A 25,228-nucleotide genomic window follows, 5' to 3' on the forward strand; every position below is an offset into this window, starting at 1 on the left:
CATTGTTCATGAGCATTCAGTAACGCGGCCAAAAAATACCCAGCTCCGCAGAAAGAATGAAAGAAAATGAATGTTTTTTCTATGAAAAATTATCCTGCGGATCGCTTTTGGTCTGTTCACAATGAAGCAACGACCATATCATCTGGGGTGTGCCAACACAATCCTAGAGGTGATCGCTTCATTGTGATGCGCAAGCCCCTTCACCACGACAAGGTAACGATCACGAAGGGGAATTGACACATGTATGTGCCTTTTTTTTTGTTTTTTGTTTTTTTGCAGCCACAGTGTAGCACCAGAGGCCAGAAAAATTAGGCATGTGCACATGCATGAAAAAGCAGGTATTGTTGCAGCCGCTGCTGTAGCAGCGGCCTGAAAAATTGAGGTTTTAAGGCAGAAAGTGCACTAAAAAATTGCGGCTTGAACCGTAGTTGGTGGCGGAGACGTCACGTAAGTCATCCGGCATGCAGAGAATGATTATATACAGCAGCGTGTGGACCATTTTTAGGCCAAGGCATCTCAGTCATCACCAGGCCTTTTTTAGTCAAATGCATCCCCCACTGTCAGTCCCTTCGGGATCCATGCCTCATTCATCTTAATAAACATGAGGTAATCAAGACTTTTTTGACCTAGGCGACTTCTCTTCTCAGTGACAATACCTCCTGCTGCGCTGAAGGTCCTTTCTGACAGCACACTTGAAGCGGGGCAGGCCAGAAGTTCAATGGCAAATTGGGATAGCTTAGGCCACAGGTCAAGCCTGCACACCCAGTAGTCAAGGGGTTCATCGCTCCTCAGAGTGTCTGCAGTTAAGGCAAGGTAGTCTGCTACCTGTCGGTCGAGTCGTTCTCTGAGGGTGGACCCCGAAGGGCTGTGGGGATGCATAGGACTAAAAAAGCTCCACATGTCCTCCATCAACAAGACGTCTGTAAAGCGTCCTGTCCTTGCCGGCGTGGTTGTGGTGGTAGGAGGAGGATTACTTTCACCTCTTCCCCTGTTGGATTCCCGTTGTGCTGTGACATCACCCTTATATGCTGTGTAAAGCATACTTTTTAACTTATTTTGTAGCTGCTGCATCCTTTGCGACTGCCGGTAATTGGGTAACATATCACAGACTTTCTGCTTATACCGGGGGTCTAGTAGTGTGGCCACCCAGTACAGGTCGTTCTCCTTCAGCCTTTTTATACGAGGGTCCCTCAACAGGCATGACAGCATGAAAGACCCCATTTGCACAAGGTTGGATGCCGAGCTACTCATGTCCAATTCCTCGTCCTCACTGATGTCATTGAAGGTGTGTTCTTCCCCCCAGCCACGTACAACACCACGGGTACCAGATAGGTGACAACGAGCACCCTGGGATGCCTGCTGTGGTTGGTGTTCCTCCTCCTCAAAGCCACATTCCTCCTCTGACTCCTCTTCCTCACACTCCTCTTCCAGTGTTGCCGCAGGTCCAGCAATCGATGGTAAGGCTGTTTCTGGTGGTGGTGATGGTGACCACAACTCTTCCTCTTCCTCTTCACGCTCATCTACGGCCTGATCCAGCACTCTTCGCAGGGCACGCTCCAGGAAAAAAACATATGGGATGATGTCGCTGATGGTGCCTTCGGTGCGACTCACTAGGTTTGTCACCTCCTCAAAAGGACGCATGAGCCTACAGGCATTGCGCATGAGCGTCCAGTAACGTGGCAAAAAAATACCCAGCTCCGCAGAGGCTGTCCTAGCACCCCGGTCATACAAATACTCGTTGACCGCTTTTTCTTGTTGGAGCAGGCGGTCGAACATTAGCAGTGTTGAATTCCAACGTGTCGGGCTGTCGCAAATCAAGCGCCTCACTGGCATGTTGTTTCGCCGCTGAATATCTGCAAAGTGCGCCATGGCCGTGTAGGAACGCCTGAAATGGCCACACACCTTCCTGGCCTGCTTGAGGACGTCCTGTAAGCCTGGGTACTTCTGCACAAAACGTTGCACAATCAGATTCAACACATGTGCCATGCACGGCACATGTGTCAACTTGCCCAAATTCAATTCCGCCAACAAATTGCTGCCGTTGTCACACACCACTTTGCCGATCTCCAGTTGGTGCGGGGTCAGCCACTGATCCACCTGTGCGTTCAGGGCGGACAGTAGTGCTGGTCCGGTGTGACTCTCTGCTTTCAGGCAAGTCAACCCCAAGACAGCGTGACACTGTCGTATCCGGCATGTGGAATAGCCCCTGGGGAGCTGGGGGGGTGCAGTTGGTGTGGAGCAAGACGCAACAGCAGAAGAGGACTCAGCCGAGGAGGTTAGCAAAGAGGATGGAGTAGGAGGAGTAGAGGAGGTGGCAGCAGGCCTGCCTGCAAGTCGTGGCGGTGTCACCAACTCCTCTGCAGCAGAGCCACGCATTCCATGCTTGGCAGCCGCCAGCAGGTTTACCCAATGCGCAGTGTAAGTTATATACCTGCCCTGACCGTGCTTTGCAGACCAGCTATCAGTGGTCAGATGGACCCATGCCCCAACACTGTGTGCCAGACGGGACATGATTTCCTTTTCCACAATAGAGTACAGGTTGGGGATTGCCTTTTGTGAAAAATTATTTCGGCCGGGTACCTTCCACTGCGGTGTCCCAATAGCGACAAATTTTTTGAAGGCCTCAGACTCCACCAGCTTGTATGGTAAAAGCTGGCGGGCTAAGAGTTCCGACAAGCCAGCTGTCAGACGCCGGGCAAGGGGGTGACTCTGTGAGATTGGCTTCTTACGCTCAAACATTTCCTTCACAGACACCTGACTGTGGGCAGGTGACGAGCAGGAACTGCTGAAGGTGAGAGGCGGAGGGGCGGGTTGTTGATAGGGGGCATGGAGGACAGCAGTGGTTGACGTGGCTGAAGATGCTGGACCAGGAGGATGGTGGCTTTCAGTTTGTGTGCTGCTTTTACTCATGTGTTGATCCCATAGGCGTTTGTGATGTGAGATCATGTGCCTTCGCAAAGCAGTTGTACCTAGGTGGGTGTTGGACTTCCCACGACTCAGTTTCTTTTGGCACAGGTTACAAATGGCATCGCTGATATCAGAGGCAGACACACAAAAAAAATGCCACACTGCTGAGCTTTGCAAGGACGGCATTCTGGTGGTGGCAACAGCTTGCGTTGATTGGCGTGCTGTCTGGCTGACCCCGGGTGCCGAATCTACATGCTGTCTGACTGCGCCACTAGCTCCTTGCGATGACCTCCTCCCCCTGCTTCCAACTCGTCTCCTCCTCCTCTCTGTCTCCCCATCTGAACTTTCCCCCTCTTCTTCTGCTCTTCGAGCAGGCACCCAGGTGACATCCACAGACACATCGTCATCATCAGCCGCTTCACTTGACAACTCAGCAAAGGCAGCAGCAGCAGGTACAACATCATCATCATCATCATCACAATGTACGTCCATGTGTATAATGCTGCCTGACTGAGACATATCCCCGTTATCTACATCCTCTGGCACTAATAGTTGCGCATCACTTATTTCTTCCAACTGATGTGAAAATAACTCCTCTGATGGATCAAGTGAAGCGGCTGTGGTGCTAGTGTTGGTGGTGGTGCCGGCGGGCTGGCGAGTGGTAAATTGAGAGGTGCCCGAAGCTGAACCGGAGGAGGATGGTACATTAAGGTTCCGAGCGGAAGCTGTAGATGATTGGGTGTCCTGTGTAAGCCAGTCAACTATGGCCTCAGAATTTTTTGAGTTCAGGGTCTGTGGTGGCCTCTGAACACTGGGCATTATTCTAGGGCCTAAGGAAATCACAGCACCACGACCACGACGGCCCTTGCGGGGTGGCCTGCCTCTGCCTGTCATTTTTTTTAATGTGTTGTTACTGTTGTACTATGAGTGCAAGCTGCTGTGCCACCTTATATATCAGTGGTGGGTGGGCAGTGGCACAGTACACTCTCTGTGGACCTGACAGCAGTCACTGGCACCCAGGCAACTGCAATTTAAAAAATATATATTTTTTTTTTTTACTTTGCAAGCTGCTGTGCCACCTTATATATCAGTGGTGGGTGGGCAGTGGCACAGTACACTCTCTGTGGACCTGACAGCAGTCACTGGCACCCAGGCAACTGCAATTTAAAAAATATATATATATTTTTTTTTACTTTGCAAGCTGCTGTGCCACCTTATATATCAGTGGTGGGTGGGCAGTGGCACAGTACACTCTCTGTGGACCTGACAGCAGTCACTGGCACCCAGGCAACTGCAATTTAAAAAAATATATATATTTTTTTACTTTGCAAGCTGCTGTGCCACCTTATATATCAGTGGTGGGTGGGCAGTGGCACAGTACACTCTCTGTGGACCTGACAGCAGTCACTGGCACCCAGGCAACTGCAATTTAAAAAAATATATATTTTTTTTTACTTTGCAAGCTGCTGTGCCACCTTATATATCAGTGGTGGGTGGGCAGTGGCACAGTACACTCTCTGTGGACCTGACAGCAGTCACTGGCACCCAGGCAACTGCAATTTAAAAAAAATATATATTTTTTTTTACTTTGCAAGCTGCTGTGCCACCTTATATATCAGTGGTGGGTGGGCACACAGTGGCACTGCAGTGGGCACAGTACACTCTGTGGACCTGACAGTCACTGGCAGCCCAGGCAACTGCAATAATAAAAAATATTTTTTTTTTCAATTTATTGCAACAAGATGCTGTGCCACCGTATATATATCAGTGGTGGGCAGTGCACTGCAGTGGGTACAGTGCACTCTGTGGACCTGACACAGCACTCACTGCAATTATGACAGAGGAAAAAAAAAATATTTTTTAAAATGCCAGGTACTGTGCCACCCGAAATGAGTGTGGTGTGCACACAGTACAGTCTGTGGTAGGTCTTTGGCCTCTCACACACAGCGGGCAGGCAACTGCAGTGTACAATAGATATATATATATATATATATATATATATATATATAGGAAAAACTCTATTACCAGTTACCAGCCCTTAAAAGGGCTTTTGGGGACGCTAAATATATATATATATGTATATATATAAATAAAAAAAAAAAAACTCAATTACCAGCCCTTAAAAGGGCTTTTGGGGACACTAGATAGATATATATATATATATATATATATATATATATATATATAAGAAGAAACAACTCAATTGCCAGCCCTTAAAAGGGCTTTTGGGGACGCTAGAAATATATATATATATATATATATATAAAAAAAAAAAATTACACAAATACCAGCCCTTAGAAGGGCTTTTTGGGGTGCTGTCCTTACAGCAGTAGTGGACCAAGAACACTGCAAGACCAGGAACACTGACTAACTGTCCCTAGCTTAACAGCAGCAGCAGCAGCAGCAGCAGCTCTCTCCCTACTCTCACTACACACACTGCTTCAGAATGATCTAAGATGGATGCTGCCCTTGCTTATTTATAGGAGGTGGGAGGGTGTGGGAGGGAGGTATGCTGATTGGCTGGAAATGTGTCTGCTGACTGTGAGGTTCAGGGTCAAAGTTTGCCTCAATGATGTATTATGGGGGGCGGACCGAACATCGCATATGTTCGCCCGCAGCGGCGAACGCGAACATGCGAAGTTCGCCGGGAACTGTTCGCCGGCGAACAGTTCTATACATCTCTAGTCCTCAGCAAACAGTCTGCTTTGTTATATTCATTTACCCACTTCAGCCCCAGGAGGTTTACCCCCCCTTAATGCCAAGGCCATTTTTTGTGATACAGCACTGCGTTATTTTAACTAGTATTTATGCGGTCAGGCGACGCTGTACCCAAAAAAAACTGATGTCCTTTTTTCCCCACAAATAGAGCTTTCTTTTGGTGGTATTTGACCACTAGGCCAAAATGTATTCTTCTAAATATTTTTGGTAAAAAGAATCCCAACAAGCGTATATTGATTAGTTTGCGCAAAAGTTATCGCATATACAAACTATAGGATATTTTTATGACATTTTATTTATTTATTTATTTATTTATTTTTTCCAAACAAGTTTATTAAGGTATAAAGAAGATACAAGGTACACAAAATATTGCATGTACAACAACAAAAAGGTAAACTACATGGGTAACATTTAAAAATAAGGCAAGATATGGCATTGGCATTTTGTCACGTTCAATCCAGAAGGACAATTAACTGTGGATGTATTGGTTGTAATAGGAAAGTCAATTAGTATTCAAGTGCAAAACCCGGTTAAACGTAACATAGAGTTTGTCTGGTAGTTCACAGTGTAGGTTTGTATTATTGATGAGGGGTGTGCTATATGTTTCATTGTCGAACAATATGGGTATGTTGGTAATTGTGTACAGAGATTTTGACATTGTAAGGGGGGGTAGAGGGTTAGGTATGGGGTAGATGTAGGGGAGGATTAGGTGTGGGGTATAAGGGGGGGAGGGGGTGAAGGGAGAAATGCATTGCAGAAAAAAGGTATAACAGTGTGAAAGTGTAAGGGTGAGCCTAAGTGTTGGAACAGTTGCGATTAAATGTAGGTTATTCGATGTAGACTAAAAGTATTACACAGAGATAATGAGCTTATTGCAATGAAGATTACAACCATTCAAGTTTGGGAAGTGTGTAGGTATTCAGTGGAAGACAGAAAGTGTATCCAGCAAGACCATATATCACTGTATTTATTCAGTAAATCTGAGGAGATGGATATGAGTTCTTCCAGTTCAGCTATCTTGTTGATTCGAGTATACCATTCTCGTAAGGATGGGGGTCTTGGCTTGCCCCAAAGTTTGGGTATGTGCATCTTGGCTGCATTGATTAGCATCATAGCCAGGGATTTAAAGTAGAGAGAATTGTTCAAAGTACAGTGATGGAGAAGGAGATGTGCAGGTGAATATGCAAGAGTGGATGAGGTGATTCTCTGGGGGAGGTAATGGATTTTCCTCCAAAAAGATTGTATGACTGGACATTTCCACCAGATGTGAAAGAGGTCGGCATGCGGGTGTTGGCATCTCCAGCATTTGTCAGGTACAGAGGGGTTGATTTTGTGTAGGATGTGTGGTGTACAGTACCAATGAGTTAGGACTAGGGATGATCCAACGGTTCGGGTCGACCATCGGTTCGGCCCGAACATTGGGTGTTCGAGGTTCGGCCGAATTTAGAACTTTTTGCCCAAAAAGTTCGGAATTCGGCAACCAGAACCGACCAAAATGCAATGGTTCAGGAAATGGGCTTTAAAAGCCTGTGATTGGACCAGAACCATTAGCAAAAGCCAATTGAGGGGGCAGAAGAATGCTAGGAATGTGATTGGAGTGACTAGGGGGTCCATAGTCCAATCATTAGTGAATACGCCCCCCAGTATATAAGATAGCCCCCGCCAAATTCCTAGCATTGTTATACTGGACATGGAAGAAAGTGGAAGCAGTTCTGTTAATTTTACTTTAAAAGTGTCATTTAGCATTTATTAGTGTGAGGAAAGGGATATCTAGTGTAGTTAGAGTGCTCCTTTACACTTTAGTTAGCTTCAAAAATTTAGTTTCTGTAGGGAAAGTGTGAAGTGTCAGGGTGACCGTAATGTAGTGTAGGGTTAACTGACTGCTATGGCAGGGTGACCGAACCCTTCCATACCAGGGTGACCGTAATGTAGTGTAGGGTGAACTGACACTGACTGCTATGGCAGGGTGACCGAACCCTTCCATAGCAGAGTGACCGTAATAGAGAAAAGCTAGTTTCTCTGAAGTCACTTTCGTTTCCGTAATATGGCTTCGCCGCCGCCAGCATTTTTGGCTGCAGGCGTTGCTAGTGCTTTTTTTAGGACATGTTTGGAGTCAGACATGACATCTGAACATGTGTTTAGGGGGTATATATACACACCCATGTATGTATATATACACCTGCACATATATAGGTGTGAAAGGAGCAGAAAAAACTACTTGCGCTAATGAAATAATTAACACCAATATATTTCTGCTCCTATCACACACCTATATATATGTGCCTAGGTGTGTATATACATATATGTATGTGTGTATATACACCACTATACACAAGCTCAGATGTTTTGCCTGCCTCCAAAGAACCCAAAAAAATGCCCAAAAACGCTAGCGTCAAAAAAAAACACGCCCAGGTGTGTTGTTGCAGGCATTTTTTTGGGGGTTTTTGGAGGCAGGCAAAACATCTGAACTTGTGTATAGTGTACCTGTGAAGTTTCAGCTCTGTCCAGAACCAGAAAAAAAGATAATTTTTCAGTAGAGCGGGGATGGTGGGACCCCACTTTTACACCTATATGATATTTTTTTTATGGTTCTGGACATGCTACAGAGCTGAAACTTCACAGGTACACCTTTTAGACCCCCCAGACACTAAATCACACATCTTAAACTTATTTTTTTTTTTTCAATAATTGGCTCTCTATCAAAAATCTATCAAAAATGACAATTTTTAAGAACTTTTTTTTGTGTGATTTAGTGTCTGGGGGTCTAAAAGGTGTACCTGTGAAGTTTCAGCTATGTAGCATGTCCAGAACCCCCAAAAAAATCATATAAGTGTAAAAGTGGGGTCCCACCATCCCCGCTCTACTAAAAAACTATCTTTTTTTTCTGGTTCTGGACATGCTACAGAGCTGAAACTTCACAGGTACACTTTTTAAACCCCCCAGATACTAAATCCCAAAAATCTAAAAATATATATTTTTTTTTTTTTAATTTTTTCAATAATTGGCTTTTTTATCAAAAATGACAATTTTTAAGAACTTTTTTTGTGTGATTAATAGTCCCTGGGGCATGACCCAGAACCCTAGGCACTTTTTAGGGACATTTATTGGGTTTTAGGGCTTTAAAATGGTGTTTTTTGATTACCGAAGTTCGGGTCCATTGATTTCAATGGGGTTCTGAAATCCGGGCCGAACTTTTGGGTAGTTCGGGTGTTCTGGTCGAACTGAACTTTTCAAAAGTTCGATTATCCCTAGTTAGGACCTCAGAGTTGTTCTCTTGTATGGAAACGTTAACTGAGACCTTGTGTATATGTTTGTAAACTTTTTCCCAATTGTTGTTAGTTAACTGGATGTGCAGGTCTTGGGCCCAATCTGTACAAGCTTTCCCGTGGTCAGTTTGGGTGGTTTGCCAAAGCATGTCGTGTATTGAGGATATGAGGTGTCGTTGGGGTGTTTGTGAAAGACAGAGTTTTTCAAATGGGGTTGGGGTAGGAAAATTGGATATGTTTACCGTTAGTCTGATAGCATTCAGGTAATGTTGGAGTTGTTGAAATTCTAGGAAGTTTAAATGTGGTTCTGCCCATTGTGTGTTTAATTCTTCTTGAGTTTTCAGTTTGTCATGCTTAAGAAGGTGGTATAACCTTAGACCAGGGGGTGGCTGTTTAGAGGGGAATGGATGGCGGGACATGCCTGGGGAAAATCTGGGTTAGATAACAATGGTTGGTGTAAGTAAGCAGGGGTGGGACGACAATTTGAGTTTGGGAAGGATGTTTACTGAGCAGTAAAGCATGGGGCCTATTGTAGGATGGACCAGTGGATCTTTAGGGATGTGTTTACGATGGATCCAGGGAATGGAACTGATGGGGGTAGTAGAGAAGGAATTCTCTAAGGAAATCCAGGCTTTGAGATGAGGGTGAATGTGCCATTCTACGACTCTTTGCAATTGGCAGGTCCAGTAATAGTGTTGAATGTCTGGGAGACCGATTCCCCCTTTGTTTTTAGATTTGATGAGTTGTGCTTATTGGATTCTGGGGCGCTTATGGCTCCATAGGAAGGATCTAAAGAGTTTGGTTACAGATTGAAAGAAAGTGTTGTGTATTTTGATGGGGATGGTTTGGAGGACGTATAGGATGCAGGGTATGATATTCATTTTGAGTATCGCTGCTCTTCCAAACCAGGAAAAATGTGATTTGTTCCATTTTCCAAGAACGACTGAAATGTTATTAAGAAGTGGTTTAAAATTTGCGGTAAAGAGGTTCACAAGATTCATAGGTATTTGTAATGAAAAGTGGAAGTTTTTTATGCATGATTGTACTTGGTCTATGGAGAGTGTGATGTTTGATGTTTAGGGCATGAGATTTGGCAAAATTGATTTTGAAATTGGATATACGTATATTGAAAAAGGCAGAAGTCTTTTAGAAGATTAGGTAAGGTGATATGTGGTTCTGATAGGCATAAGAGTATATCGTCTGCAAAAGCAGCTAGTTTATAATGTTTATTCGTCATAGGGATTCCCTTAATATTGGCATTATCACAAAGGCGATTAATTATTGGTTCAAGGGTGAGGATAAAAAGAATGGGGGAATAAGGGGCACCCTTGTCTGGTCCCATTGTTGTTTGAAAAGGCATTTGACAGGAGGCCATTAACACGTATGCGTGCGATGGGGTGACTATAAAGGGAGAAAATGAAGTGCGTTAGTCGCTCACCTAATCCCAGGGAGCATAATACAGACTTCAAGTAGTCCCATGCCAGCCTGTCAAACGCCTTTTCAGCATCTAAAGAGAGGAAGAATCCGGAGATATTGTTTTTTGTAAGCCAATGGTGGATATTTAAGACTTTTACGGTATTATCTCTGGCTTCTCTGCCGGGTATAAATCCGGCCTGGTCTGTCGTTATCAAATTGTTAAGTAGGGGTATTATCCGGTTTTGTGAGAATTTTTGAAAACCTTTGATATCGTTATTGAGGAGTGATATGGGTCAGTAGCTGGAGGCTAATTCATGGTCTTTTCTGGGTTTTAGGATCACAGAAATGTGGGCTTCTAGGAGGTTGTTGGTCGGGGGGTTTGGTTTTCAGAGTTGATTAAAGGCTTTTAAAAACGGGTAGGCTAGTGAAAGTTTTGTAATAGGCCATAGAGAATCCATCTGGGCTGGGGCTGAGCACTTACCAGGTTTCATTTGGGAAATAGCAATTTTGAATTTGTCTATGTTGAGTGGGCTGTCTATTGATTAAACTTGTGTTCGGGATATAGGCTTAGGGCAGTAGAGTTTGAGGAAATCATATATGATGGTCTGTCTCGGTTTATCGTCTTTCACTGGCTTTTGTTCTGGGGGAAGATTATATAGGTCAGTGTAGAATTGGGCAAATTGGGTAGCTATTTCATCTTTTTTGGATAATCGTTGACCAAAGGGTGTATGGATAGAGCGGATTGTATTGTTTGCTTTTTTGGTTTTCAAAGCTCTGGCCAGAAATCGTCCACTTTTATTGCCATGTTGGTAAAAGAGTTTCTGAGAGAGGGCATCATTTCTTCTGGTCTTTTTCCCTAGTTCCTCCCTTAGTAGATCACAGGTATGTTCTAATTCAGTTTGGGTGGATTGAGCTTTGGTTAAGGAGGAGGAGGGAGTTGATGTACAATTGTTTATCTCTTTTGCGGATGGCCGCAAATTTTAGGAGGTTGCCTTTAATTACACATTTGTGGGCTTCCCACTGAGTGATAGGGTTTGTGTCTGGCGTGTCATTGTGTACAAAGAAATCAGAGATACTTTGGGTGATTGTATTGATATGGGAAGGATCGGTGAGTAGAGATGCATCTAGGCGCCACGTTTTGGAGAATTAAATTCACTCAGGGAAAGTAATGGTGGCTGTAATGGGGTGATGGTCAGAGATGAACATGGGTTTGATGGTTGCTTGGGATAGAAAGGGAAGATCTTCTTGAGAGGAATGTGTAATCTATTCTGGAGTAGCGATTGTGGGGTGGAGAGAAGAAGGTAAAGTCTTTCGTGTTTGGGTAGAGGGTTCTCCGAGCGTCATGGAGAAATAAATTGTGTAATTGTAATTTAATTAGCCAGAGGGCTTTGTATGGTAAGGAAGATGTGCCTGATGAGGTATCTACAATTGGATTTAGGGGACATTGAAATCTCCACCCAGGATTAGGATGCCTGACTGGAAGGATGTAAGGGAGAGAGAAATGTCTCGGAAAAAAATAACTTGAAGAGTTGGGTGAGTATATATTTGCTATAGTTATTGGTCTGTCCCAAACTGTGCCTTTGATAAAAAAAAAAAAAGTATCTACCTTCTTTATCTATAAGGGTGTCCGATATTGATATGGGTACACGTTTAGAGAGCAGAATGGTAATATTTTTTTTTTACTAGTTATGGCGGCGATACGCGATTCTTAGCAGGACCGCTAAGGGGGACGAATTGGACACCTGACACTTTTTTGGGAACCAGTGAGATTATTTCAGCGATCAATGCTAAGAATATGTACTATTACTGTACTAATGACACTGGCTGGGAAGGGGATAACATCAGTGGCGATCAAAGGGTTAACTGTGTGCCTAGCTGGTGCTTGCTGTGTGGGGCTTGCTCTGACTTAGCGTTGCTTAGCAGGAACACAAGCTCTCTATCTTCTCCCCTGTCATAACTGCGATCTGCCTTCTTTACATAGGCAGATTGCCGTTCTGCCTCTCCAGGGAAGGATAGCGGGTGGCCGGTGGACATTGGGTCCGCTAGACCCACTGATTTTCAACCCCTGTGTCCAATCAGCCTGTGATCGTGTCTCCTTTAGTGTATTGCATGAAATGACTTACGGTATGTAGTTTCACGTAATAGAGCCGACCTGCCACAGTACAAATGCAGTAGGCGGTCGGCAAGAGGTTAAAGCTTAAATTTTCACTTTTGACTGGGTTATCAAGCAAATATTATCAACTGTCTTTTCTCTGCCACAGGAAAGAGGAACTGTCTGGGAGAAGCTCTGGCCCGAATGGAGATTTTCCTTCTAGTAGTTACAATCTTACAGAATTTTGTATTGAAGCCTGAACTTCCCAAGGAGGATCTGGATCTCAGTCCTGATGTATCTGGAATTGGGAATCTACCAAAGCCATACAAGATGGCCTTCGCTCCTCGCTAGGAGTGTTCTGAACATGAAGAAGTCCTTCTGTCTGCTGCATAAACATCTAAATCAGATGACATGACAGAATTTGACTTTTCAGTACTCGAATTGTGTTTGGACCGATCAAGCTGGCTCCTGAACATATACTTGTTTTTATTTTTTCTATTGTACATGTAATGTTTGAGCATGGGATTATCACGAGTGTCATCCTGGTAACTGCTACAAAGTACAGAATTGTATTATATTAACTTATATACAGTATCTCACAAAAGTGAGTACACTTCTCACCTTTTTTCAAATATTTTATTATATATTTTCATGTGACAACTCTGAAGAAATGACACTTTGCTACAATGTAAAGTAGTGAGTGTAGAGCCTGTATAACAGTGTAAATTTGCTGTCCCTTCAAAATAACTCACACAGCCATTAATGTTTAAACTGCTGGCAACAAAAGTGGGTACATTCCTAAGTAAAAATGTCCAAATTGAGCCTAATTAGCCATTTTCCCTCCCCGGTGTCATGTGACTTGTTAGTGTTACAAGGTCTTTGTTGTGAATGGGGAGCAGGTGTGTTAATTTTGGTGTTCTCGTTCTCACTCTCTCATAATGGTTACTGGAAGTTCAACATGGCTTTAAGGCAAAGAACTCTGAGGATTTGAAAATAATTGTTACTCTACATGAAGATGCCCTAGGCTATAAGAAGATTGCCAAGACCCTGAAACTGAGCTGCAGCATGGTGGCCAAAACCATATAGCGGTTAAACAGGACAGGTTCCTATGGTTGACCAAAAACGTTGAGTGCATGTGCTCAGCTTCATATCCAGAGGTTGTCTTTGGGAAATAGACGTATGACTGCTGCCAGCATTGATACAGAGTTTGAATGGGTGAAGGGGCCATCCTGTCAATGCTCAGACCATACGCCGCACACTGCATCAAATTGGTCTGCATTTCTGTCGTCCCAGAAGGAAGCCTCTTGTAAAGATGATGCACAAGAAAGCCCGCAAACAGTTTGCTGAAGACAAGCAGACTAAGGACATGGATTAAAGGAACCATGTTCTGGGGTCTAACGAGACCAAGATAAACCTATTTGGTTCAGATGGTGTCAAGCATGTGTGATGGCAACCAGGTAAGAAGTACAAAGACAAGTGTGTCTTTCCTACAATCAAGCATGGTGGTGGGAGTGTCATGGTCTGGGGCTGCATGAGTGCTGCCAGCACTGGGGACCTACAATTCATTGAGGGAACCATGAATGCCAACATGTACTGTGACATACTGAAGCAGAGCGTGGTCCTCTCCCTTCAGGGGCTGGGCCGCAGGGCAGTATTCAAACATGATTACTACCCCTAACACACCTCCAAGATTACCACTGCCTTGCTAAAGAAGCTAAGGGTAAAGGTGATGGACAGGCCAAGCATGTCTCCAGACCTAAACCCTATTGAGCATCTGTGGGGCATCCTCAAAAAGAAGATGGAGGAGCGCAAGGTCTCTAACATCCACCAGGAGTGGAAGAGGACTCCAATGGCAACCTGTGAAGCTCTGATTAACTCCATGCCCAAGAGGGTTAGGGCAGTGCTGGAAAATAATGGTGGCCACACAAAATATTGACACTTTGGGCCCAATTTGGACATTTGCACTTAGGGGTGTACTCACTTTTGTTGCCAGCGATTTAGACATTTGAGTTATTTTGAGGAGACAGCAAATTTACACTGTTATACAAGCTGTACACTCACTACTTTACATTGTAGCAAAGTGTAATTTCTTCAGTGTTGTCACATGAAAAGATGTAATAAAATACTTACAAAAATGTGAGGGGTGTACTCACTTTTGTGAGTTACTGTATCATAAACTCTTTCTGCATACCCAAAATGCATGACAGATGAAAAAAAAAAATCAAGTAACTTACATAGCTACAAAGAACGTTCACAAATCTGTAATTATTAAAATCAAAATTTCTGTGTTGCCGCTTTGATTGATATTGGAGGTGAACTGTTTTTTGGAAATCAATTGATTGCATTGATTAAATTAATCTGATATCTCAGACTATTATTATCTTGCTCTTGCATTTTTATACATTTTCAGTACATCCCATACTGTGGTATAAAGGGTTGTTATTTTTCCAACTAAAGAATATTCAGGCTGGGTTCACACATGTGCAGCCGAAGGTTCATGCCTGTGGTCTGATGCATTCCTGTACACCGCTTCAGGTGCGATTCAGGTCTGAATTTTTGCCTGAATTCGCACCTGAACCAGACCCACTGGACCCTTTTTCAATCTAGACCGCGGCTGTCCGGGACCTGTGTGAACCAGCTCCATTCAGAGCAGGTCACACTTGCCTGTTATGCAAATTGGATGCCGGGAAACCCACATCCAATTTGCATATGTGTGACCCCGGCCTCAAGCATTCTCATTAGTTCTTCTATAGGGTTGAGCAAATAGATTTCAACAAAAAAAAAAAAACTGAAAATGTCACAAAATGACATATATACATTTGTTCACAAATCTACCAAATTGTGAAGTTTCAGTTTCACTTAGGCAAAATTTGCTTGGAAAAATTATCCTGCCATATTTTTTTTTATCATGTTTTTGTGTACTGTAGCTCCTTTTTTCTAATTTTACTTTAATAAAAGGGATGTTTGTTTGGCACAAGGAGTCCGGGATAGTTAAAATGGGTTTCCCTAACCCTCAGAAACCATTCTCATTGCAAAAACAAACAAACAAACAAAAAAAACCCTAAGACCCCTTTCACACAGTGGAGTCCATCGGCGGACTCCATTTTTCTCAGCGGGGGATCGATCCGCTGATCCCCCGCTGAGCAGGCGGATTGCTTCTCTGTCTCCGTGCTGTGTGCGGAGACATTACTGTCAGGTCCCCACTGTTCTCTATGGGGGAATCGGATGGGAACGGACCGTCTGTCCATTCTCATCCGATCCCATCCGATCTGATCCGCTGGACGGGTGGAAAATAGGGTTTCAATCCGTCCAGATTTGACGGATCAGATCGGATGTCAGCGGACATGTCTCCGCCAACATCCGATGCCCCATAGAGGGGCATCCGTTCAGATCCGTCAAAAAAACAGAAAGGCGGATCTGAACAGTCCACCCGTATGAAAGGGGCCTAAAATGGTTCTAAAGCCACATTTTTTTACCCTAAAGTATAACTAAAGGTAATTTTTATTTTTTTTTTTAGTTTTGGCTATAGTGGAGAGGGATTAGAACCTCTGTACATTTTTATTTATGTCTGTGTCCCTGTAATGGAGATTCACCCTATGTGTCCTGTTTATCATTGAAAGTGAAAGTTAAAAAAATCCCAAATTTTGGGTTGTCCACAAAAAAGTATTAGAGGGGAAATACACTGCTCAAAAAAAAAAAAAAAAAAAAAATGAAAGGAACACTTTTTAATCAGAGTATAACATCAAGTCAAGTAAACGTCTGGGATATTGATCTGGTCAGTTAAGTAGCAGAGGGGATTGTTAATCAGTTTCCGCTGCTTTGGTGTTAATGAAATTACCAACAGGGGCACTAAATGGGCAACAATGAAATGACCTCCAAAACAGAACGGTTTTTCAGGTGGAGGCCACTGGGATTTTTTCCCTACTCATCTTTTCTGATCGTTTTTCACGAGTTTTGCATTTGGCTAGGGTCAGTGTCACTACTGGTAGCATGAGGTGATACCTGGATGCTATAGAGGTAGCACAGATATTCCAACAGCAAAATGGACTAGCCTGCTGCATTATTTTTTCACTTTGATCTTTGGGGTGTCTTAGAATTCAGCCCTCTGTAGGTTGATAATTTCCATTTAGGCTGATTCTTTTGCTGCTCTTCTGCTTAACCCTTAGATTACAGTGGCTCAACTCAAGTGTACAGCCAGCCAGGGAAGCAGTGATCTGTGTTATTGTAGTGATGTCTCCCAGGCAAATGCATTGTGGTGTCACTCAAAATGAATGTACAAAGAATTCCTGGCGCTGGAAACCAGATGATCAGAGATCCCAAAACCTGTGGTGTCAAGCTAAATGGGATGGACGGCCATAAGTGAAGTGCCAATTAGTCCATGTCAGGGGTGCAGCTGTCCCATGCTCAGATCCAGCTGAGAAAAGTATGACAACACAATCCCATCAATTTGTTGTGTACTCAAAATGAATGGCCCCACAAAATCCTGCATGACCAATTGAGCAGCTGTGCATGGCAACCAGTCAGATTCTGTCTCTCTCATCATTAAAATTTAACTGAACAATCTCAAGAGAGAAGCAGATTGGTTACTTTGCACAGCTGCTCCAGTTTTGCTAAATTCCCCCAAAACAACATATATTTGTAAAGCTGGCCTAAACAAAATAATAAGTAAATACAAGTGTGCAAGAATCCGCAATCGTGACTCCTGTGTCAGTGACAGCTTTGTGGCCTGGACATTTAAACAGCCATACAGCGCAAACCCTGAAGGAAGATGGGGTGCATTTTTAAAATTTAGTTATGTAGCACTACCCCCTTGAGGGTTGCTGTTAAGTGTATGTTCTTCTGCACTGCTTTGACCCTGTGAACCGTCCAGCCCTCCTGACACTCTAGGTTCAGACATGTTGTATGCACCTTTAAGTAATACACTGACACAATATAAATGAGTTTCAAATTTTACTCAGAAGATAAACTTGCAGAATTATGTCAGTCAGCTAAACCCTGAATATACTACCAGAGTTCAACGAAACTGACATCAAAAGGACAACAAGAAATAGATTATTATAACACCAAATGATATCAATAAACACAATCTCTTAAAACATGCATGTAAATCTCTCAAATATTATTATTGGCAGCACTCCAACTAAATGGGAACCCTGGGTCAGCCTATACCACCTGTGTCCTAACGAGAGATAGGGTAGTCTAGATACTAATAATGTGTCCTTTAAGAGCAAACCATATAGTAATGTCCCACTTGCAAGGCCTTGCTAAAGTCTTCACCGGCATTTGGAGCTCATATAATAAACAGTTTTCAGTATGACTTAGTGTATAGCAAGAAATGCAGGATAGCTGGTTATAATCCTAAGAGATTTGGTAGCTGATTCAGTTGCACAGTGTCTGTGTTCAGTGTAATAGAGAACTGTGATCAATGTGGTCTGACCTCTGAGCAGGTGCCCCCTCACCAAATCCTGATGATTCAATCCTCCACGCTTTGTTGCCTTGGGATGGTTGTGCTCTGCTGTCTCAGGGTGTTCTGCTGACTCCACTCGATCAGCGATACTGCAAGGATGTTTGCAATGCTGTGATAGACATCCATTCTGCCAGGGCTGAGTCCACGAGCGGGGGGTCAGGCCGTGTGCAGTAGGCCGCAATCTGCCATCTCACTCTCTCTGCACAACAGACTGATGTGCACACAATGGGTTCCAGGGGCAAGAGGCCTCAAGCCTGTTTAGCCGATACCTTTAAAGCCTCTCCCAAGATACTCCACTGCTCCAGAGCTTTCTGGGAAAGATAGTTCTTAAACAATCCAGCCAGATAGTAACTACTTTACAGAAGACTATACAGTAATTCCCATATTTCCATTCTTTCAGTCTCTGCTATATGATGATTTAATCCTGAAACCAACACTAGAGGGGAACAAGGACAATCCAAAGGAACACAAAAAGGCGAGTCTGCACTTGCAGAATATGGTAGTCCGGTCCCGGCTACAGTTAGCGAAGTTTAGTACCGCTTTAAGTACGATGGCATTAAGCAGACGTTTTGACATGTTGGGTGCAGCACTTGTGGCCCTCTGTATTTACTAAGTTGACCACCACAAGTTGACCACCAATCAAAAAGGACAGATCCTGCACATGCTGATATGCAACAAGTACAAAGAGGAGTACTTCACCAGCCCATGGCGCTGTCCATGTATTCACCTCCTTTGTTTGTATGTTTTCTTTTGGCTGAAATGTCCTGGTTGCTGCTGCTCCTCTCTCACTCCACTGGGGGGGGGGGGGGGGGGGGGATCAAAACAATTCAAATCTGTAAAGAAAAGCGCACGCAACCTCGGGCAATAACGCTTTAATAAAGGACAATAAAACAGTACATTGGAATTGCACTCACACTTTTCCTTTAAGACAATCGCTTTACAGCATTCCAACAGGAGCTACTCGCTCCTCCCGTCCCTCCAGATGGTGACTCTGCGGTCTCCTCATCCGCGGCTGCCACCGCTGTATCCCCGCTCTCCTTCACTTCCTGTGTTGCCTGGTCACCTGGTCCACTAGAACCGGCATCCGGTGACCAGGCAACACAGGAAGTGAAGGAGAGCGGGGATACAGCGGTGGCAGCCGCGGATGAGGAGACCGCAGAGTCACCATCTGGAGGGACGGGAGGAGCGAGTAGCTCCTGTTGGAATGCTGTAAAGCGATTGTCTTAAAGGAAAAGTGTGAGTGCAATTCCAATGTACTGTTTTATTGTCCTTTATTAAAGCGTTATTGCCCGAGGTTGCGTGCGCTTTTCTTTACAGATTTGACAAGTTGACCACCACAGTTCTAAAGGCAAAACATTCTATACCTTAATGCGTTAAGGTAAAACAAATGTCCCAGAAACTGTATTGCCCCCCTTACTTTCCTAAATACTTACCTGAGTGCTATTTAGATCCAGCGCTGTGCTCGCCTGCACTGGCTCTCTCCTCTCTCTCTGCTCACAGAGGCAGCATTGGGAGCCATTGGCTCCTGCTACTGCGAATCAAATCCTGTGCGCATAGAGCAGAGGTGTCAGGAATCTGGCTGGAGGCTGAGGTGACGAGAGGGCTCCCCTTTGTGGCTGAGTGCAGAGCACCTCTGGAGATGGTGACATAGGGTGCTGTGCCCAAAGGTGCATGGGTTGCCTGCAGGTGTAGCTGCTTCGGGAATCTAATCTGTAGTGGATAAGGTGGTCTCCGCCACTGGATCACTGGAAGAGCAGGCAGGTTAGTGCAATCAAGGTCAGTGGCCACCAAGCCGAGGGTCAAACAAGGAAGGTCAATCAGGAATAGAGGCAGGTAGAGTAGTCGGGATCAGCCGGGGTCAACCACTGGAAGTCAATGAGGAGCAGGCAGGAGAAAGTCTGTAAAGCAAGCTGAGTTCAGAGCCAGGAGATAAGCCAGAGCAGGTCAAGGATAGCCAGGTCGGTAACGAGTAATCAAGCTAAAGTTCAAGGCACAAGGAACACAGGTACTAGCTGAAGATAATCCAGCAATGAATGATAGCCAGTGCTGCGTTTATATAGGCAGTGGGTGTTAGTAATTGACACTAATTAGGACGTACCGCAAATGCCAATGCGCCATTGCGTTCGCCAATGCGCCATTGCATACCTATTGCTAACGCGCATGGGCCATCTTGGGACGTTAGCACGACCATCTTGGGACCTGACATATCCGCCATTTCTGATCAAGTTCTTCCCTGACAAGAGGTCAGAGCTGAGCAGCTTTGTGTTTCAATAGATACACACAGCCCAGGTCAGGATCAAGCCTGCAGGCGTGCCCCCATAGCAAGTGGCTAGCTATAGGTGCACACAAAGAAGAGGAGGAGTCTAAAGCACTGAGGGGGACCCCAAAAGAAGAGGTTCAGGGCCAATCTATGCAATACTTTTGCACAGAGCAGGTAAGTATAACATTTGTTATTTTACCCAAATAAAGCATTCAATGTGAAAATGACTTAATGTAGCTAAATGTGTAATAAAGTGCTTAAACCTTACTCAATTGCCTTGAAACCTTGCAAAACAAAAATATTTCAACTTTACAAATCTATTCTGAAAATTTTATGGATTTTGGTCTTCCACAAGGTAAAATAGTGATATTAACTTTTTGGCGCCAAGCACATGCAAATATGCAGCCTTTTGGTGGGCGGGCCCAGGCACAGAGCGGCTGCATATTTGCGTGCAGTTGTGCAAATAGAGCTTTGTTGAGAGCTCGTGCCCTGCGCGCTCCCAGCACAGTTACCGACCCCTAACTGAAAGCAAGTAGCGATCAGGAGCTTTCCAATTATGTGAGCACCGTGACAGTTAATCATGACGGTCACATGGCTTTAAGCGCCCACCCCGGAATTCTAAACCCCTTAAAGGGCCAGCAGGTGCCAGCTCTAAGGGGTGAAGCTTGTTTGCTGGAGAGCTTAATGTGGTTTAATGTACAAAAACCAGAGGTAAGACTCGTACACACGCAACGATTTTCCGCCGACCGGTCGTCCGTCTTTTGTCCAGAGTTGTGTTTTGTTGGTTGGAATGTGCTCTAGACTGCACACGATTTTTCCCGCCCGACAAAATTCTACTTCAGAATTGATGTCATGTGTTGGTTTGCTTTCTTTGTGTTCTTTCTTCTCTGAGCATGCCCAGTCTTGCTCATAAGATTTTTCCCTGTCGAAATCTGTACTGACTGCACGAAAATCGGCCGTGTTTTGATGGAGGACAAACATTTTATAGCCTGCACACCAGATTTTTTTTGGCCGAAAAGTCGGAGTCGGTTGTCGGAAGCATCATACTAACAAGCCAAAAATTGGCAGATTGGTCGTCGGATGAAAATTTCCTGCCAAATTTTGACGCGTGTGTACGAGGCATTCGGCTAGATTCACACCTATGCATGTTGCTTTCGAGCATTTCTACAATGCTTTTTTGCTGCGCTTTCCATGTTTTTTTAACCACAATTTTACCACAATTTCACAGCGATTTTACTGCGATTTGCGTTTTGAATGCTATTTTTTTGGGAGGGGGGAATTTGATGTTGGGCAGATTTAAAAATGCAAATCATAGCAAAAGCATGGTAAAAATGCACTACATGCTTTTCTGCAGCTTCTCCATTGAAGTCTGAACCAAAAAAAGCACCGTTTTGCGTTTTAAAATGTCCCTGACCCTTTCCAAAGAAAAAGAGGCAAAAAAATACATTATGGTAAACATGTCCCATAGGAACCCATGTTCAAAATATGTCCTGCATTTCTTTAAAAAGCATGAAAAAATGCATTGGTGTGAATAGAGCCCTAAATATAAGACATGTCTCGGGGGGCGTGGCTTGGCGCGCGGGAGAGATGGCAGCAGATTAACAGAGCTCCGTCGGTAATCTCCCCACCTCGGCTGCCTACAACTCAATCCATCGCCATCCACACCAGCAATGGGCAGGATTACAAAGCCGAACGCTTACCTGAGACATCAACGTTCCGGAGGTTCGGCTAGTGGCAAACTTATCCCGGATCTATTCAAGACACATTCCCTCAGCAGACGAAGCATGGCAGCAGCCAAGATGGCGCCGGCTCAGATCCACACTGAAGATGAGGACTGTGACATTGATTCCCTAGCCACTTCAGAGGACTTGGGAGGTGAGTGCACCAGGAGTGATCGCACTCTAACACTCAATGATATGACACTTATAGCGGCCGATATTAAGGGCTCCTTTTCAGCAGTTATAACCGACCTTAAGGCGGACATTATTAGCATCAAGGAGCAGATGGCCATAGGGGAAAAAGAAGGAGCCTCAAGGGACAGAGCTATACACAGGCTTGAGGAGATTACTGTTACACATTCCACACATCTCATCAACATGAATTGCCAACTTGAGGACCTTGACAATCGGGGTCGGCGTAATAATATTAGGGTGCGAGGCATATCTGAGGACATTGCTGGTGATCAGATCAAACCTGCTTTGACTTCCATCTTTAATGGATTACTGGGCAGACCCTCGGAATCCCCCATTGACTTTGACAGGGCTCATAGAGCACTCAGACCCAAAGCACCTAACAATACGCCACCACGGGATATAATATGCTGCCTGAGCAACCACCCATTAAAGGAGGAAATTCTGAAACAATCCAGACAGAATGAGCAAGTCATTTTTAATGAGCAAGAAATTCAGTTATTTCAAGATCTGTCCCCTATTACCTTAAAAAATAGGCGAGCTTTGAGACCTCTTCTGGATTCACTGAGAGCCAAAAATATACCATATAGATGGAAATTTCCATTTGCACTGCAAGCAACACAAGGAGACAAGTTTCTACTCAGAACTCCAGAGGAGCTCACTAACTTTTGCGCTTCGCTTCAGCTGGAACCAGTAGTTCTTCCGGACTGGTATGCAGAATTCCTGCTTCCCCCTGAGCCACAAGGCTCACCAAAGGCATCCAACATTTCCCCTGCTCGCACATCGGCTCGCACACCATCTGGGAAAACCGGGAAAAAACAGAAGCATAAGGATCCCAAAAATCTTTTTACTTCACCTCCCAAGACACCAAGGATGAGGGATCACAAATAGCTGGGAAGCTACTTTATTTCTGGTAAAACACAGATCATAAAGATCCTGATCTGATACTGTTTGATGTTGACGGAAGATGTATACTCCGAAACACCTTATATTTCTACAAGCTGATAAGATTTACTTATTAGCTGATCCCCTTTATGAGACTATCCAGGGCACACTGAAACTGGAACATACCCTGCTCCTATTTGACTGACTTCTTTACTGAAGAAATGACAAAGATCCTGGAACTCTTCCTTATACTGCACTGCTCTATAGTAAACTTACATCAATCCTAGTTCATATAGAGCACAGAGAGAAATAGGAAATAATAAGACACTCCAGATGCCTGTGCAAAACTTTTTTCTGTTTTGCTTATTACCTTCTCCCTCCTTTTTGTACATCATTTTGCACCTACCTAATGGAATATCCTCATGGCAAGGCACTTCTACTCATTCAGGGGGTATTCCTATTTGGGAACACAATTGGATTTTCCCTCTCTTTTCAATTCAATTCATGATGACTTCAGTCTTTGTTTTGATGTCCCTGGTCCTATGTTACTGAGGCTGAGGGAAAATCAAGACGGCTTTATAAACAGAATAATAACTACCTAACTGTGCCGCTAGATGGTGCTGTTCAACCATTTACTGTTGATAAAGATTGAAGGATTAAGGTCAAAATGTATTGTCCTTGCAGCTGCACTTATATGCTTTGAATAATTTTATATTAGAGGAGTGTAGACTTTGATTTTATGATGCTTTATGGTTTATCTCTCTACAGTTACCTACTAACAAAAATCATTCACTATCTAGTGAGTTGTTATTGCCTACTTTTCAGCTGGCTAAATATCGAGATTTGAAGAGGCTAACGATAACTCGCTGGAAGATATGGGTAACACTTATATTTACCTTTTTCATTAGCATAACTCAAATGCCTGATAGAAGATTTTTCATAAGAGCTACAACACGATATGAGTAGTGGATGAGGTTGTCATATAAGCTATGCAGACGGGACAAGGTATATTGAAAGTGATTTCTTTCTCTAATATTATATGAATAAAAGGATGGAAGAATAGACAGTATTATAAAGGAAGGGGGGATGAGATAAATATCTGATAAGTCTCCTGTTTAAGAGTGAAATCTCGGGGATTTAGATGGTTAATTGTTTAACTGTGGTTTAAATATTGCATACTTAAATTGTCTCACGGTTTTGTTATGTCCTTTGTCCTATGCAATTTTGCTGGGACTAGTTAACTTTGAGTTGTACTCATTAGCTATACTAAACTTAATGTTATTTATAACAATGCTAATACCAATATGTTTGTCACACGTTTTGTGACCGAGGTGGGGACCTACTACCGGAGTTCCCTTTTATGGTTTGTTAACTTAATATTTTTTTTCTTTAGCAGACATCTCTGCACGGGTCAATCACATCACCCCACATAGGATTGAGCGGTCCTCCATCTTATTATAGGTGCAGTGATTGCACACATATCCTAACTACATCTGTTGGCGTTCCGGGGAGTTCATTCCGGAACGATCAACAGGAACTACATAGTCTTTTCTCTATTTTTCAAACTGTTCTTTCTTTTTCCTACTTTACTTCGGCTTCCTGCTCTTTTCATCTTTCCCCCCTTCTCCCATATTTTCCCCTCCTTTCCCCATCTTTAACCCCCCCACAGTAAACACTTTACTGACAGATAAAAAAGATGGCATACTCACATATGGGCAAGTCACCATTTCTTATTTCACATAATGTGAACGGACTTAATCTTCAGGAAAAGAGAAATCGACTCTTATATGACCTTAAAAAAACTAAGGCTCAAATAATATTTCTGCAGGAAACGCATTTTAAAGGTTCGCGTGTCCCTGTATTGAAGAACAAATTTTTTCCTGTAGCATACCACGCCACAAATCCCCACGCTAAGACTAAAGGGGTTACAACACTGTTCCATAAAAGCTGTAAATTCAGCCTGTCTGAGCAACTGGTGGACCCTGATGGAAGATATCTCTTTCTGAAGGGCACACTAAACGGAAATCCCATAACGTTAGCGAACGTTTACTTTCCTAACAAATCGCATATATCATTCTGTACTTTAATAACAGAGGAATTGAAGAAGTTTGCGCAGGGTTGTGTAATACTGGGAGGAGATTTCAATGTCCCCTTAGATCCACTACAAGACACTTCCTCTGGGACAACTTGCATCTCATACAGGGTTCTAAAGAGAATTAAGGAGCAACTTAAATCCCTAACATTAGTTGACGCATGGAGATTGCTTAATCCCTCTATGAAGGACTACACCTTCTACTCGACCCCGCA

General features: G+C 43.8%; 1 protein-coding gene across 3 annotated transcripts in view; it reads left to right on the forward strand.

Annotated features, from left to right (window-relative positions):
- LOC309560723 (cytochrome P450 2G1-like) overlaps window positions 1-25,228 on the forward strand; it is a gene marked incomplete at its 3' end in the record, with an annotated part of 214,089 nt that overhangs the window by 125,009 nt on the left and 63,852 nt on the right. The window contains exon 9 of one of the 3 annotated variants that reach the window (XM_082264353.1): window positions 12,569-12,750. The exons of the other annotated variants lie outside the window; for them this stretch is intronic. Coding sequence (XP_082120479.1) covers window positions 12,569-12,750 — 182 coding nt within the window. Of the gene's footprint in view, window positions 1-12,568; window positions 12,751-25,228 lie in introns of those variants that run through there. 3 annotated transcript variants of the gene reach the window in all.

The sequence above is a fragment of the Pelophylax lessonae genome (genome assembly GCF_965119305.1).
Source record: "Pelophylax lessonae genome assembly, chromosome: 7".
Lineage (NCBI taxonomy): Eukaryota > Metazoa > Chordata > Amphibia > Anura > Ranidae > Pelophylax > Pelophylax lessonae.